This window comes from Lissotriton vulgaris, chromosome 5 (assembly GCF_964263255.1).
Source record: "Lissotriton vulgaris chromosome 5, aLisVul1.2, whole genome shotgun sequence".
Classification (NCBI taxonomy): domain Eukaryota; kingdom Metazoa; phylum Chordata; class Amphibia; order Caudata; family Salamandridae; genus Lissotriton; species Lissotriton vulgaris.
Window position 1 is genome coordinate 665,879,376 of NC_141693.1, and position 18,250 is coordinate 665,897,625.

An 18,250-nucleotide genomic window follows, 5' to 3' on the forward strand; every position below is an offset into this window, starting at 1 on the left:
ATGGTCAAAACTGATTTTCATATGGCTGGGTACAAACTGGGGTGGTGTGGTGAGCAAAAGAATTATGGATTTAACCCAGATCCTTGTGACTAGGGGTGAATGTTTGCATTGTCCAGCATTCCGTCCATCAATTTTCTTTTGCACTGGTTTATTATGCTGGGCAAAAGCTCTGGGAGGACCTGGCTTGACAGTTCGGGTTGGACTGTTCCCATAAGGAGAAGGGTCAAACTGATCTGCATATGGCTGTGTTCAAACTGAGGTGAAAGGGTTGGTAAAAGAACGATGGGATGGAATGCTACCGTGAGCAATTGCAGGCGATTAGACTCATTGAAAGAATTCTCCCCATCACCATTGTGTGTTTGACATCGTTTGTGATATCTTTCTTATTTAGTCACCTAAACGTATTAGCACCAAAAGTGTATCATCCTACCAGGGTTCAATATTTAAATGCTTGTCTTTGTTCATTGTTAAGAGTTTAACAACCTTGTAAAAGTTTAATTGAACACTGCTCTGCTTCTCTGGGAGCCAACACTTTTGCCTCCCCGAAAGAGATGTGAACCATCATTTTATACCACTTTTACTACTGCCTTCACAAAATAATACCCTTACGATGCATGAAGTAATGTTGGCACAATATCTAGGAGGAAACCAAGTCCTCTGGAAAAGAGAGTTTTTACTATATTCCATTTTGAGTAGGTTATTTTTATACTACCCTGTTTATATTGTCTAACATTTTTCCAGTCTCCTACAATTAATCTGTGGACATCAGTGTTCTATTTCAAATATGGTTCTCCTATTGTAAGGTGAGGACAATGCAGGATAATCAAGAAGTAGGTATTCGGGGGAGGAGCCTAGCCTGCAACCATGATGGCCGCTTAAACCCTCGGCTCCGCCGACCCTCTCGCTTTCCTCCCGTATTGCAATTTATCCTGCAATCTATCCTGTACTTGAGCCGAGTCATCGGAACCGGGAGGTGACTCCGATTCCAACGGTGTGTTCCCCGGCTCGCTTCTAGCGGTAGAGGTGATGGGGCGTCCTCGCTTCTTCCCTGGTGCTTAACGGCGGTGAGACCGGGTCTTTGTTCCTCAGGGACGGCCGGCTCCAACCACAACAACAGCGGCCATTGAGGACGGGGCGGAGTCGGTCGGCCAGAGAGAAGTTGCCGCACTGCGCTTCCCGCTGCAGTAATCCACTCTGCTCCGCTATTCTACATGCTTGGAAGATATTGCAGTTTGAGAGATACATTGTATCATCTCCCCAGCCCGTAGACGGCCCGGATAGCTCTCTCGTCTCTCCCTGCGCTGTGGTGGGTGCCATTTTGGAGATCGCGCACTCGGAACTTGCAACTGACGACCCCGGGCCGCTACTGAGGGTACAGACGACTGCGGGCACTGCATTAGCACCGTGTGTGGTGTCGGAATGGAGTATGCTGCCCCTGTGCCTCCGGCCCGGTTGTACTATGCAGAGCGTCGGCGAGGTGATCGGCTGTTCGCAAGGGATGCTGGCGGCCAGTTTCGAGGACTATTACATGCCCGTGAGCCCCGTGTGCAGGGAACTGCTGCATCCTTTCCTCCTGAGGCACCATTGGTGATTAGTGATATTCTGGGCGCTCTAGGCGATTTGCGAGCTGCCCTTCATAATACTGCCCAGGATCTGGGGGGCCGGTTGGATGCCATTTCCTCTGATGTGCCCTCGACTGGCCGAGTTTGCTCTCGAGTGCGGGGCACTGCGCCACACCCTGTATCCGACCGCTGTGGACTGCCTACCCAGATGCACACGGAGGCATTGGAGGAACGGGATCCTGATACCGCTGAGGTACTGACCGCAAAGGTGGTGAAGGGGTCTGGTGTTCGTGGACTTGTGCAGTGGCTGGGGAATCGTCTCCGGACGCCATGTTCGGCAACTCCTTTGTGGTCTGAAGGCGTGAATCACTATCCTATCCTGGAGCTGATGCTACTGTTTTGGCCAGCCGGCCTTGGGGGATTGCTGCTACGCATTGCTTCTTTTTGCACCGTTGTTGAACACACGGCGGTGAGTTGGACAGATTTTGGTGGACAGCATCCTATTCTGTTGTGGTCATCCCGTCCGCTTATCTCATCCAAGATGGCGACTGTACAGCTGGATTCCATCGATACACCAGATCGCAAGGTTGAGGATGTTTTCTTGATTGCTGTTGTTCGCACTGCTGGGACTATGGAGGACAGATGGGACATTGCCTGATTTGAACGTTGGTTTTACATCGGTTCGGGGGTCCGGGGATGGGCGGCCGAGAATACACATGTTGGTTGTCTTGAGCACATACGTTTGGCCCTCCTCCGGTTTTATATGATTCCTTTTCTTCTCTTCCTTTCTTTCTGTGTCTGTATTTCGGTTACTCTTTTTTTGGGCGACAGACACACTGCTAGGGGGGGGGGGGGGTAGGCCGTAGCCTCTGCATGCGTGTAGGGTGGGGGGGTAGGGGGGGGGGGGGGTTATTTTGTCTGTTTCAGTTTCTATGGGCCTTATTTTTCTCTCTATTCTTAAATTCCTTTTCTTTTCTTATTTCTGTCTTTGGGTCAGTTGGGTGGTTCGGTATGAGGTGGGTAGCGACCGGCATACAACATAATTTGTGATTGTTTATGCTTTTGTATGTATCCTTGTGCCGCTACTCTGCTTATGTTTTTCTGCTTGTTGGATTTCTTCTGGTAGACGTTGCCCACTCATGTCTTCGGTGGATTGTATGGACTCTGATCCTTCTTAGTTCCTATATTTTAAAACATACTTTAACATTTTTTAAAACTGAACCTTAACTTCTCCTGTTTCTCGGTAGTACGATGGTATCCAGTGTAACCCAGACTGATTGTTCTTTTGTATTGAGGTGCTACTGAGTCGCTGCATAATTTGCTAAAGTGCTTAAAAAGATGTCGAGGCCGGCCGGATGGTTGTGGGCCCGTATTTGTTTGCTGATACTGCGCAATAAAGGTTTTAAAAAATTTAAAAAAAAAAAAAGAAGTAGGTATTCATAAATGTTGTTCCAGTGTAACCTTTTTCCAAGAGGGCAAATGTTCAGACAGAACACAGATTATATGGAATGTCAAATTCTGTGAATAAAAAAAAAAAAAAAAATTTTTGCAGTGTGGAATATGGAAAATTCACTGCAAGTTAACCAGGTAATGAAAGTACCCAGAGCCTTTGGTCTTGCTAGTTTTTGCCTAATTTTTTGAGGACATAGATCCAACAGCAGCTGGCTGTGCTATCCTAAATGCTTATTTTAGTTTTTTTAAAGATATATGGTAGATGAAGAGAGGCAGCAACCAGACTTAAAAAGTAGATCATCATACCTGAACATTAAGTGAGAGATGAAAAAAGTTGCCGTATCAAATTATGATACGTTAAAAATAAAGGTTACTAGGCCCTCAGTACTAATCAAGTGAACCAGAAGATGTAATCACAAATGAATGTTTGCCCTTAAAATGCAGCACTGGCAGGAGAAGTTTCCCTGTAGCTCTGTAAGGTCTGTGTCTACGATGTGGGAGTGGGAATGAAAATAGTACAGAGTATACTTCCTTTAAGATACTCCCATAATATAAATGTGGACAGTTTGTCACTTCGATTCACTAAGCTAGCCAGCTATCTAACAGGAATTGATTTAACATTGGACATTACATGTTTACTGTTTCCATTCTTGTGTGAGCGATACTGAGATATGCTTCATATGGAGACAATCATTATAGTCAGGAAAGGCATTACTGCGCAACTATTGGAAACAATACCGGGTAAATCAGAGCCTGCAGCACTATTAAAAAATAGAAACACCAAGGGTGTTTCGGAAACATAGGTCAGCAATAAAATGCTGAGCATTATGGAAAGGGAGCAGAGAAATCTAGCTCTGAAGACAAGATTCACTACCTTGTCACTCTCCTTTCCCCTCACCGCAGCACACAATGTTCAAAGCATAAGCAGAGAAAATGCTAGTCTCTCTCCAACCACAAGAGATGCAAAACACACCAATGTTTCCTCATTAGTCCAACACACTGAATCACTAAAATACAGACATAACTATACTACAACCGCTTTATACCTCACATATTTGAAATCAAATGCCCTACACAAAATTTCCATTTTCTTAACACTAAAAAGTCCTAGAATGATAAGAAAGATCTTACCAGTGCTACCCTACACTTCCAAAAATTTATGTAGATTAAATATCCCTGCCTGATACTCTGTATTCATAAGTCACAATTATTAAATCTGAGCAGGTGGGATGCTTTTGCATCTCTGAGTTTCAAATATATGTGATTTGGAGACTCCACTTTTCTAGGCCCACATTACCTGGAATGCAGATGTTGATGGTAAACTTCACTGGCCACCGATGGAGAATTGTTTCCATGGACTCTGTGACTCCAAGCAGTGTACACTGGGTTTCTCAGGACTGCAGTGACAGCTGCACATGGTGCTAAACTTCTCGGTACTGTACCTTTATAAAGGATAAACAGTATCAACAGGAGAATTTGACCACATTAATATTTACATGGCAAATATACTTTTATACAAGAAATACTTCAAGGTAACTGTAATACACTTTACTAATTAAAGTTTAAATTATCAAATATCTGGAAGAATTTCAATAAATGAATACTATATAAACCACTATACCAATTATTATTCTAACTTGTGAGCACAAATTAATTGTATTCAGGAAGGCACAAAGTACATGGTAAGGCTTTCTGCAGTAAATATTAGAAACAAGAGCACGTCTAAAGTAAAGGGAACAGACCAAACTTTGATATGGAACAAAGACATGTAAGCTGTGCATTTTTTTATGTTAATATCTCTCTCGAAGAGTAAATACTATGGATTTTGCACATTTTATTGTCTGTGGTACTCTTGTATCAGTAGTACCTATACAACTCGATCCTCACCTCATTAGACCCATGGGATATTCTAAGCACAGTTTTTGTCACTGTGATGAATTCCAATATGAATGAAATAAGCTTTGTAGGTCAGCATCACTAAATATTCAACAAACAGAATGCAGATCTGGCACATACTGCTAAGAGGTAAATTAGGCAAACTTCTGTAGGAATAAAAACTATCATCTGCAATGTAAATAGCCAGCCTGAAGTGTATCAGAGAGGGGAGAAGGAGGAAAAGCACTATATCTTGGATATACCAATGCTGCAGGAAACACACTTAGTAGGTAACAAATATAACTTTCTAATTAGATGTGGTTTCGCACATGCAAGATTTGTAAATGGCTATTGAAAGATCACTATCTATGACAAATTCCCTATGAGGATACACAGGTCTTGTTTGACACCCCTGACAGTCATGAGTGTTTATGCACCAACCCCATGTCCCATGATAACCATTAGCTCAGTTCTACTGCAGAAACCGTCTGGCAACTTTAACAGGATGAAGGAGTATAGGCTTGACAACCCTCAGTTAATACACAAAAATGGACAGACTCCTCTAAAGTTTTCTGAGAGCGAATATGGGTTTTGTTAGGTCTGGCACATACAATACTCACATGTCGGGTATACAAATTTTTCTCTCGAGTCCATAAGTGCTCTAGTCAAGGTTTGATTTTATGTCATCTTTCGATCGTAAAAAGGAACCAGTGACACATATTCATGCCTGTGGATTATCAGGTCAAGCACTGCCGGACAGGCCAATGACTCCTCGGTTGGTGTAATAAGAGGGGATCTGGTGCTTACCTGGTAAGTGAATCACCAACAAGACAGTGCTTGCTTCCAAAATGTCCTTTCAGAAGGAAAAAGGCAGGGAGGCTATTATACTGGCTAAGTGGGCAAGAGAACGCTACATGTCAAGAAGAGGGCATCTGGAATGTAGAGGAGGACTTACTAACAGAATCCCAAACAGAAGAGTCTACAAACTATTATGGCAGGTTATGTAACCCATAAGAAAATACAGGGGCATTACCCTAGCTTTGTGGCATATCTCCTTACGACTAAACTATCTGAAATAGAAACTCACTGGAGAAGTGCTTCATGTGGAGTAAATTGCAGAGGTCATTAGCCAGCTGCTATCCATGAAATCCTCCATTGAACTTAATTTCTGTGGAACTCTTTTAGGCATTCCCTATTGTGCTCACTCTCCACTTACATGCAACATATATAACACTGAAATAAAATGTCTTGATGCTGAGGAATCTGGTGAAAACTATCAGGTATAGCAAGCAATCAATTAATCAGGATTTATTACATGCAGGTAATCATCCAGTAGGGAATACAGTTGCTTGCAGGCCCCAGAGGCTTATTCGAACAGCCAGGTCTTGAAGGCCAATCAGAATTCCGGAAATGAGGTGAAGGTTCAGAAGTGTGTGGGGAGCCTCTTTTAAGCCTTTGTGCAATGCGGGAGAAGGAATGCCCGCCACTACTGCATCGGTAGATGCAGAGAGTATGGGCAAGTAAAGGGAGTTGGAGCGTAGTGTTCTCGATGTTTGGTGGAAGTTCAGGCGGTGGTTAATTTAGACAGTTAATGTAGATGAGTCCATGACTGTAGATCATTATGTGAGTGGGTCAGCAGCTTGAATTGGCATCTGTTCTGTACGGGGAGACAGTGAAGTTTCCTGAGGTGTTGTGTGATGTGGGTTTGTCGGGGAAGGCGGAGGATGAGCCTGGCTTCGGGCGTTCTGTAAGGTCTGAAGTCTCAATAGAAGGTGTGCGGTGATTCCTACGTAGAGGGCATTACCGTAGTCCAGTCGGTTGGTGATGAGTTCTCATGTCATAGTGCGCCTCGTGTGTAGGGGTAGCCACTTGAAGATCTTACGTAGCATGCACAGAGTGAGCAAGCAGAAGGAGGAGAGAGCGTTGATCTGTCATTTCTTGGTGAGCTTGTTGTCTATGATGATTCCAAGGTTTCTGGCATGCTTGGAGGGAGTGGACACGGGTCCTAGGCCTGATGAGCATCAGGGGTTGTTCCATGTGTTGCTGCTGTTGCCAAAGATCAGTACTTCCATCTTGTGTGTGTTCGCTGCTGGCAGTTGTTCTTCATCCAGTCGGCAACATTTGTCATGCATCTGTGGAAGTTGGTTCTGGTGGTGATGGCTGGGTCGTCGGCAATTGAGAGGATGAGTTGCGTGTCGTTTGCGTATGAAATTATGTTGAGACCGAGGTGTAGGAGAGTAGGGTCTGCTATCCTATGGTCACCTCAAATTTTTGCTTTTTGCTTCACTGGTTTATGACTTAATGTGGCTGTGGGCCTGCTAATCAGACCCACAGCCTGCTGTTCTCTCTCTAAATTACTGCCAATGCACTCTAGGTGCATTACGAATTGGAATTGGTTCACCTTATTGGCCCCTGTAACAGTATACTCTAGGTACCCAGGGCATAGGTGTTTCCAAGGCCTACCAGGGGCTGCAGCATGTATCGCAGTTATTTGCTAACTTTGATTTGGCTTTATCAAAACATGTCGAGTAAGGTGTCATACGATTTGGAATACTATCCTCTCGACAGTTCTGTCGACGGGGATAGCATTCCACCCTTCTAGAGGAACACAACATGTACATAGCCTTAACCCCGGTTAAAGTTAACCAGAGCCTCAGCATCACAAAATGGATGCTGCCACCACAGACACATGTCTGACCTCCTGCTGCTGGGAGTCCTTCCAGCGAGGGAGGCTTGGACAAAGGGTTTCCTGCCTTGGGAGGTGCGAGCACCACCCCAGACAGGGTTTTGTGTATTGGGTAGGATAGGGCTGAATAGAATCAGACATGCCTGGGGCACACAAGGTGTCCTCGTGCATAAGCCAGTCCGAACCGGTCCTGGGACTTTCCAGACCCAGGCCTGGCGAGGAGCTGGACAAAAGAAAGGGGGTGTAACCGCTCCCCTTCCTGGTACCACCCAGAGGAGGGACCTAGCAGGTGATCCACCCCTCAGATTGGGAATAAGAGTGGGAGCAATGCCATAGCACCTCAGATCATCCTGAATCAACTTGAAACTAAGAAGACGACTGGACTTCGACATTCTGCTGCACAGAAGACTGAAGAGCATCTCCCTTGTGGCCTAGGAGTGGCCACCCTGTGAACACAGGCACCATCCAGCAACTTGACATCGGCTTTGCCGCCGCCTCCCGCCGGAGCCCGAGCCCAGAGCCTGACAAGACCCAGACTCCCAGACTTCTCACCGCCCGATCCACAGTCCCTGCAAAGAAGGGACCCGTGGATGCACCGAGAGACGTGGGTCCGGACCTCTTGAAAGACCCCTGAGACACTGACCGCGCAGCACCCGAGGCACCCTCGATGCTGTGCTTTGGGGTTTGAGAAGCCCCACAACCGAGCAGCCCTTGCAACGAAGATCAGCCCCTCAGCATCTCCAGGATCTGCGTGGGGCTCTTTTGCATCGTGCCACTCGACGCGCCATCCGGGCCACTTGCCACGTGGTCAGCGGCCATCTTGGCGACGAAACCTACATCTACACCGCGGGTCTGGTTGCTCCAGACTTGCCCTCGCTCCTGTAAAAGGGAGCACCCGCTCTGACCTTGCTGGTCCGAGTGTTAAGCCTTTTTCACTTCCTGCGTGGCTTGCATTAGCCAATGCCTGTTTGCTCCGATCAAGTTGGCGACACCGCCATCAGCTAGAGCCTTCGTGGGACAGCTCGTGATCGACTCCTGGACGTCCTCGACCTCTTCGTGTCCACGTGGCTGTTGAGAGAAGCTACACCTCATCGCCTGTTTGCACCCGACATCGCCTGGTTTCAATCTGGTTCCACAGTAGTCACTGGCTAGTGGCTTTGAACATTGTCCCCTCTGCTTTCAGGTCTTCACTACTTCAGATCCACCCTTGGATCCACCGGAACTCTTCACATCGAGCCGCCTGCAGCATCTTCAGCTCCAAGCACCATCGACCTGCGTGACGAAACCCGACACTACTTCGCACCTGTGCACCCGCTTCCTGTGGGTGAGGTAACTCAGCAACGCCGGGGTTCCCACACTGGTATACACCTCTAGTGCCTGTGTCTAAAGTTTCATCCTTATAGGTCACTCGGAAGGTTCCTAAAACACTAACTTTGTAACTTTTACGCACCATAGACAATGCATTGGTGAACGCTTGCACTTTAAGCACTGCACCCGAGTCCCGCGGGCCTTTCCCGACTTAGTCACTGCTAGTCCCGATCAGCTCCAGCGATTCCCAAGGCCTTAGGCCTACTTCCTTTTCGATTGGTATCTCTTATACCACTTTCTTAGTATATGGTTTAGGTGGCCCCTAGGGCTCATCCATATTGTGCAACTTTTGTGTAAAACTGTGTTTTGTTTTAAAGCATTTGCGTCTGTGCTCATAAAGAGTATAAGGATATTTGTAGTTAATAAATATATATATTTTCAATATATATCTGTGTGGTGTCCTTTCATTTGGTATTCAAGGGGGTGTATATGGTAAAACAGCTTGCTTCACATGCCTTTCAGAAATTAGCCTAAGACTGCTTTGTCCACGCTACCACTAGGATAGCTGGTCTATAAGGTTGACTTACAACCAATCATCATAAGGGTTGCTTGGCATGGTACAAGGTGATCACTAGAACTAGTGAGCATCATATACCAGGCCAACTTCTCACACGAGGGATCTGACTATGTTGGCCGGCGGGGTCATATATGCATTAAAGAGCGTGGGGCTGAGGGATGAGGCTTGGGAGACACTACGGGTGATCTCCTTTGGTTCAGGGGTTAAAGGTGGGAGGTTGATCCGCAGTGTTTTTCTGTTGAGGAAGGAGGTGATCCATCTGAGCACACCCCTTGGATGCTGATGTGGTGGAGTCTTTCGATCAGTGTGTTGTGGGATATGGTGTTGAAGGCTGCTGAGAGGTCAAGGAGAATCAAAGTTTCTGTTTCTCCTCTGTCGAGGAGGGTTTGGATGTCATTGGTGGCTGTGATCAGGGTAGTTTCAGAGCTGCGATTGCTGAGGAATTCGGATTGGGAGGCATAAAGTAGCTGGTTCTGTTCCAGGTGTGTAATGAGTTGATTGTTGAGCTTTTCCAGTGCCTTCGCTGGGAATGGGAGAAAGGAGATTGAGTTTGCTGGGGTCAGCAGAGGTTTTTTTTGAGTAGCAGTCGGACTTCGACATGTTTCCAGGCATTGGGAAATGTTACAGTGGTGATAGAGGCGTTGAGTATGGTGTTGAGTCCCTGCCCGATATTTTGGTTTCCAAGATTGAAGATGCAGTAAGGGCATGAGTCTGTGGGAGATCCTGAGTTGATGTATTGCATAGTGGAGTAGGTGTCATGGGTGGAGAGGATGTTTCCGGTGGTCAGTGTGTGGTTTATGTCAGGTACGGTGGTGACGTATTTATCAAGGAAGTTCATAAGTGTGGGCTGGGGTTCGAAGTTTCTGTATATGGTTGCAATCTTGTCATGGAAGAAGTGAACGGGGTAGCCGCACAGCTCCTGTGAGAAAGTCTAAGTGTCCTTATTCTTTAAAATTGTAACTAACTTTCACCATAGAAGTCAATGGTGATTCGCGGCTGTGTTTAGACACTGCACGTGTCCCCAGTGGGTCTCCTACATCCCTACCTTGGGTGGTTCCTGGTTGCCCCAGCGGTTCTACAGGCTCTAGGCCTAGTCTCTGTGTTGAGAGCGGTACTTATACCACTTTTTTAGTATATGGTTTGTGAGGCCCCTAGGGCAAAACGTATACTGTGCTATTTATTACTGTGTGCTATTTAAGTTCTCCTATTGTACTTTTTCCTCTAGCCTCATAAAGAGACTAGAGGGGAGTGTTTTAGAATACATACATATATTTTATATATATACCTGGTGTGGTGCTCTTTCATTTGATCATTAAAGAGATTATAGACAGGTAAAACAAGCTGCTTTACATTCCTTCAATTGCAAAAAACACAGTTGAAGGACAGAATGCAGAACAATGTCTAACATTCACCCCATTACTCCAGTACAAGACATGGCTTGGTAGTTCGGGCTGGACTGTTCCCATGAGGCACAGGGTCAAGGCTAATTTGCATATAGCCATTGTCTGACCTAGGGTGGTGTGGAGTGCAAAAAAACGATGGATTTAGGCCCAGATCTTTGTACTGGCGTGAATGTAAGACATTGTTCTGCATTCTGTCCATCAACTGTGTTTTTTGCAATTTTCACCCCGAGTGGGCTGGGTATGCTCAGACGTGAGTCCCAGGCACTCCACATCACTGGAGTCAAGCTATCCAGGCTGAAGAAGGCTGATAGCCAGAAACCGGTCCGTGGATGCTTGATTCCGGTCTAGGAAAGACATGGCTTGGTAGTTCGGGCTGGACTGTTCCCATGAGGCACAGGGTCAAGGCTGATTTGCATATAGCCATTGTCTGACCTAGGGTGGTGCGGAGTGCAAAAAAACGATGGATTTAGGCCCAGATCTTTGTACTGGGGTGGATGTAAGACATTGTTCTGCATTCTGTCAATCAACTGTGTTTTTTGCAATTTACATTCCTTCAAGACTTACCCTGACGGCTGCTCTCCACAGCTACCACTAGGATAGCTTTCTATAAAAGTTGTCTTAAACCTACCATTAATAAGGGTCGTTTGGACTGGTGCAAGGTGCCCACTAGAATAGCTGACATCATATGCCAGACAATTTCTCACAACCTAGATCCTCTGACTAGTCCATATTACGTTTCGCTTCGTGAGGCCGGTATTCTGCAGGGTTCAGAGACCCATCTCAGTCCTCCCCGAGTCTTAGCCCATATGAATAGGGCTCAGATTTAGGAAGCAAATGTCCTGTCGGAGTAGAGTGAAGCCCATCTGGCCCCGTGTCGGAGATCACAAAGGGGATGGCACCGCTGGGAGAGTCTGCATAGGACCAGTGCAGGGGAATGTCGAGATGGTACAACCAGCGTAGGCCCGGATCCAGGAATGAATTCCTGGGAGTTATCCAGTGTGCAACCAGATGGGACCCCACAGGCCTCGAAAGCGCATCAAAGGGGTCGGGTTGCCCAAATATGTGATGCATGTCCTAATAAAACTCTGAGTTGGGTGGGAGCCGCTCCCAGAAAGTTGGAGAGGCACAAAGTTGACACAGGCATAGGCTCCGAAGATATTTCTCTACAATAATGGTATGCAGTTCCTAATGTCTAAAGCAGGTAGTTGTGTATGATCAGGGGCTCCACATAGTGGTGTAGAGTTAGAGGTTAGGAGAAAAGTCTCCTCCTTTCGGAAAAAGGCCCTCACAAACCCAGCCAGCTAGGTGTCTTGCTTCATCATCGGGTTTGCTCCTTATCGGGTTGGCGCTGCAATACCCGATCGGCACCCGAGAAGGGTCCTTCATGGCGGAGATCTTTATTCCTTATGCCGTGGGGTGAAATGGGAGTGAGGGCCCTAGATCAGTGTAGGTGATAGTGATGTGTAGGGATAGGGATTACAATAGGGAATGGAGGTCCACTCAAAATAATTTTAATGAAATATGGCCTCCACCCTAATTAAAATTAAAGAAGACGCATATCTTTACTCTGAGGATGTGAGGTTATAAGCTTGTGACATGGGTCAACATGTTTCTTGCCCTTTATCAATTAGATGGCAATTCTTCAGGACCAAAATAGGATCTACCTACACTTTTTGGAGGTGGTCAACGACTATGTGAAGTGAGGTACTGACCACCCTTACAGCACCCTAAAAAGTGGTACCTGTAGATCCAATTTTGGTCCTGAAGAATTGCCAGGCTTTTTGTTTGCTTTTTTATTAAACGGATTTAAAAAAAAAAAAAAAGTTTGATAGCAAGTGAAGAGCATCTGCAAACATATAACTATTTTTTCTTGACTGCAACAGTGCTGGCATGCAGCCACAGACTCTTGCATATGTGCATATGAAGAAGAAGGTGGGCAAACAATCGCTCATCCTGTGTGTCAAAGGAGCTCTTGAAGCATCTCTGCTTCTAACACTTACCGGGTCAGGTGAGAAGTACACTTGTTTTTAATTTTACACTGCTGCAAATGTTGGTATTTGTGGATTTTTTTTAATCTGAAAGTTACTTACCTTTGGTAATAATCTTTTTGGTGGGTATCCTGCCTACTGGCAGATTCCACTCCACTTGAATCTTCTGGAAGTGCAAGACTGGATTTGGTAAGTTGAAATTGCTCTGCTCCACCGAAAGGTGGCGCCTTGACTACGAGATTCAAACTGGATATATCCCAAAAACATGTAAAATGTAACCCCAGTCCCACTAACTTCAGTTCTCTGCTCTTTTTCCATCCTCAAAGACAGACAATGCTGACAGGATTGCCATAATTGCAATGACCAAAATGTACTTATTAAAAGTTGCATAACCTCTCCTCAGAATGGTAAGGCGAGCAGGATCTGTGAGAAATCTGCTGTTAAATTCAGAACCAACCAGAAATATTTTTACAGAAGGTAAGTAACTTGTTCTTCAGATGAATTCTTTTAACTGCAAATTCCTCAATTCCTGAATCGATACCCAAGTAGTATCTCCAAGTGGGTGAGTCTCAGGAGATGGTCAAACCAGAAGTCCAAAAATAGAGATCAATCAAAATGCCTATCCCTGAAAACTTTAAAGTCAAGACAATAAATCCTGGTGAAGTTAAGGGTCAAAGTTTATTTTACGGCCCAATAGGAACACTGCTCCTAAAAAATGACAAAGAAGTTGCCTTCACTGCAGTGGAATGGACCCCGATGCCCTCAGGAGGGACCTCTTTAGCAAGAACCTTCAAGATTTATATGCACTGCACGATCCAGATGGATGTGGTCCACTTTTGACTAGGATTGTCCTTCTTGGATTGATCATAGACATGGAAAAGTTTATCATCAATTTAGTACTTGCAGGTCATTCCAACTTAAAAACCGAGGGAGAAGAAGGACTGGGCAATATATGGGTGGTTCAGTCAGCCAACAAAGGTGTACAGGATTACATCGACTGAGATTATCAGGCCACATGTTTAAGAAGCCAACTAGGTCTGGTTTGCGAGAATAAGTTCACAACAAGCCTGTCATTAGGAGTTGAAGCGCAAGATCACAGCATTAATTCTTAAGAGCACATGTGCCACAGACACACAGCACCCTGCTTTTTCATGTTTGACATTCTAGTCGTTTTGTTTTTCAGGACCTAAACCGACACACTGCAGATGGAAGGCAGGGATGCATTTTTGGACAGGTGAATCTTCCGAAGATCGAGCAGGTTAAGGTGTTAAGTCTGCTCTATGGAACACCAGATGTCTCTGATCTCCAATGTGTCAAGATGCCTGCCCTAAATGAGGGGGGAAGACATTGGTAACTACTGGGGCTATTGCCGGTGGAAGCCAAAAGGGCTTCCCTTATATAGAGTTGTCACATCATTAACCACCACTGCAGGTCTTGTGGTACTTCTTAGGAAATCTGTCAAGACTCCCATGTGCTGAGTCCTCTGAAAGTTGGGGCACCACCCAAGTACTCAGAGAGAGCATTGCATCGCATGAGATGTGTTGCCACCATCAAAGTTAATTCTGTGAATCTCTTGAAGCAATCTTTACAATAAATAATATAACTCTGAAGAGGTAAGTGCTTCTCTAAACTCCTCCTGGATTCACAGTGTCCTGGTGGGAAGTAGGGTCGTAATAGTACAAAAAAGGTTACAGTGGTGCAAGATGATCTTGATGAAACGTCTTCTTATATAGTTTGGCAAATGTTAAATCTCTGATACAAATCAACATTAGCAACCCTTACTTTTCTCAAATGTGATCTATAAGTTATGATCAAATAGAAGTTTTTCCCAGTCCCAGGGTCTGCCCCCCTTCTAGGTACAAACTTGGAATTAAGTTTAAAACAAAATGTTCAGTACAACTCCAAGCTCACGGCTGGTATCGCGCTCGATTATGCCATCCAAACCAGCAGCCGCAGGCACTCTAATGGTTGACACCAGGAAACCAGGTACACATCTTATGAGCTCATGTCTTGTTGATTGTTGAACTCGGCCATCACGTTTTGAAAGATGCAGCACAGCATTTTAAAAGATGCTACCACAGCTGTTAGCTGCCCCAATGAGCTACGTAATCCTCGAACAGCAAAGTACAGAAAACTGCCACAGTCCAAACAGTAGCACTGTCACTTTAGTTCCACAGCAACCACTTTAACTCCACAGTGTTTTAAACAATAGTTCCCCTTAACACAAGAATATTCTTTGTGTAGGAAGTCTGCATCACCAGAGGTACACCACAGCCTGCATTCAACTCATCGCAAGAATGAGGTGTTCCATTAAAGGCACAAATCAAAGGTGTTGTTGAATAAGATAGTTAACTCCACCCACATTCATGGCTCCGTCTCCTCGACAAGTAGGTCTCAAATGACTCAATAACATTCCACACATCAACATACAGAACACTCCAAGTCAGTCAGTCAGTCAATCAGTCAAATACTTTTATTCGATAACTTAATATAAAAAGACACAGGTACAATTATTACATATTTGTGCAAATCCAGCTAACATTACATTAAAAAAGTTACACATTTGCAAAAGGCATTAAAATTTCATTATAAATCCTTCTCACTACGGTAATTACACTTAAAAAATTCCATACACTATGTACATTAAAATTTTCTTATAGATCCTTCTTAATACTATGAATAAAAATAGCTTAACAATTCTATAATAAGCTTAAAATGATCCATAGATATAATTCATAAACAGACTACAGCCCCGTATTACCAACTCTTTTCTTAAGTTTATTAATCCACACTGCAGCCACCAGAAAATTTGCGACATGAAATGTAATCCGTACACTACTCATCAGTTGTAAATAAAGAAGTGACGGCCTAACCTGCACAAACCCTGCTTCCCTTAACACAGGTAACAAATACTTTTTCCTGATGTCTGGATAATAATCGCAAAACATAACAAAATGTAGAGTATCTTGTGAGGAAAAATTGTCGCACTTACAGGGGCAGGCATTCTCTGGTGATCCCCATTTAAGGAAATCTCCCTGTGTGAGGTGAATTATGTTAAATCGGAATCTCGTTAGCAAATACCGATGGAAAGGTCGTGTTACCAACTTCAAATAAGGCTCAATACCAGGGGAGCTCACTAAACCAACATTCATTCTTACCATAGGTTTGTTCAGCTCTAGTTCCTCCCTTTCGATTGTAAGTAGGTTTACCATGGCGGCTTTAATCAGGTCCACATCTTCTTTTTTTTATAGTTTCAGGGGCCAAAAAAAGCCCAGGCCGTCCAAGTTTTTTTTAATGTAGTTTCAATATATGCCAGCCATGAAATTTTACCAGCGTTGTCTAGGGCTAGGCAGTCCCTTAGTATCATATGGTTCAGTGAAATCTCCTGGTTAAGCCAGGTCTTAAGCCAACATGTCAGCTGGGCTATTTTCAGTGTGTCAGAAACATAACCCAACCTCATCTCCACGTGGATAGAAAAAGTAGGGGTTGACTGTGGTACAGACAATAAAGTTCTTAGAAATCTATTTTCTACCACTTGAATATGATGTTCTTGTGAGCTGTACCCCCAAATCTCTGAACCATACGTCGCTATAGCTAGACACTTGGCCTTATACACCTTCAAGATAGCTTCCATGGGTCTAGCCCCTAATCGTTTTGTAAAGCCCATAAGGGCAGAGGTAGATCTAGTAAATACATTTATTTTATGTTTCAGTTGTGGACCCCAGGACCCTTTGTCATCAAATAGGAGTCCGAGATAGGTAAAAATGGGGACCCTTTTAACTACATCTCTACCACAGAAAAAGGTTTTCATTTTTTTCTTCCTGCTTTGTTCCCCCACTATCAATACATGGGATTTTTTTGCATTTATTTTCAGATCTAAAGAATCCATGAATTTGCTGAACATATCCAGCAATTTATTTAATCTAACACCAGTGCGAGCCAATAAAACAGCGCCATCCGCGTAAAGAAGAACTGGAATAACAGTTTCTTCTGCACGCGGGACGTCTAATGTTGCACCCTTCAGGGCAGGTTCTAATGCATTTATATAGAGTTAAAAAAGAAGGGGTGCCAGTATACACCCCTGCCTGACCCCTCTTTCTGATTTAAAATAACTGGTGCATCTCCTTTCCTGGGTGACTCTGACAGTAGCTAATAGGCCACAGTGAAGGTCAGCTAAGAATTTAACTAGCACAGGGTCAATGCCTATGTTCAGTAACATTTGCCACAGCTTCGACCTGTTTACCAGGTCGAAAGCTGTGGAAAGATCCATAAACCCCATATAAAGGGATCCCTTCTTAGCTTTGGTGTATTTGCTTATAAGAAGCTGCAAATTAAGACATTGATTTAATGTGCTTCTTTGAGATCTAAAACCGTACTGGGCATTAGACAAGACCCCTCTCCCCTCTAGCCACTCTGTCATTTTCACCAGGATTACTCTGCCTAAGATTTTCACAGCAGAGTCTATCAGGGAGATAGGTCTGTAACATGATGGATCACCTCTTTGTCCCTTTTTAAAAACCGGAATTGATATAGACCAGGATGCCGGGGATAAATTTGTGCCAGAGGCATTAAAAACATTTGTCAATAATCTGGCCCAGAATTTAGGAAAACTTTTAAAAAGGTCTGCTGGGACCCCATCCGGGCCCGGCGCCTTATTCTTCTTGGTCTCGATAATTGCTCCTTCCACTTCTATCTCTTGAAACACCATTGCGTGGGCTGTTTCTAAGTTCAAAATTGCCTCTTGCAATCTCTCTGCCCTCTGAAGCCCATAAATGTTCTCAAAGTGGGCTCAAAGTGGGCTATCCACTGATCATCAGGGATATTACAGTCAAGTGGGGAATTTACTTCGCCAGAAAAATAAGACTCATTAATAATCAATCAAAATTTCCCACTATCCCTCAAAACCTCCGGAGACAGACGTTTATCCCAGGCATCTTCTTTAATCTGATTTTTCCTAACCCTAATGGCCTGTTTATAGATCTTCCTTGATTTTGTGATTTGTTGCCTATTTCTAGGGCATTCTTTCAGACCTTTAAGCAAAGCCCTAGAACAGGAGCTATCACACCATCTTTTATCACTCCAAGTCATATACTCTACATGCCTGTGCACCTTCCAAGATGCCACAATACCATATCCTTTTCTACAGTAAAATTTGATAACGTCTTAAGTACTTATCTGATTCCAATAATCTTGGTGTCTAAAATGATATAAAAAGACATTTATTTTTCCTAATTAGTCTTGAGTTTCTTCTTGCGTGTATGTGTCATTTATTGATTCTGTGTGTTCAACAAATACTTAGCAAAACCCTCTGATAAGCCTAAACTGCTTGCCCACATTACCACAAAATAGGGCAGCTGGGGTTATTAATGTAAGCCCTGTAAGTCAAAAGGAGTCGTCAG

The 18,250-nt window shown here is 44.4% G+C and overlaps 1 protein-coding gene across 8 annotated transcripts in view; it reads right to left on the minus strand.

Moving 5' to 3' along the window:
- DLG5 (discs large MAGUK scaffold protein 5) overlaps nucleotides 1-18,250 on the minus strand; it is a 1,254,082-nt gene that overhangs the window by 744,866 nt on the left and 490,966 nt on the right. For all 8 annotated transcript variants that reach the window (XM_086922111.1, XM_086922103.1, XM_086922109.1 and 5 more), the window contains one exon: nucleotides 4,312-4,456. In XM_086922111.1, the coding sequence (XP_086778237.1) occupies nucleotides 4,312-4,456 (145 nt within the window). The remainder of the gene's footprint in view (nucleotides 1-4,311; nucleotides 4,457-18,250) is intronic.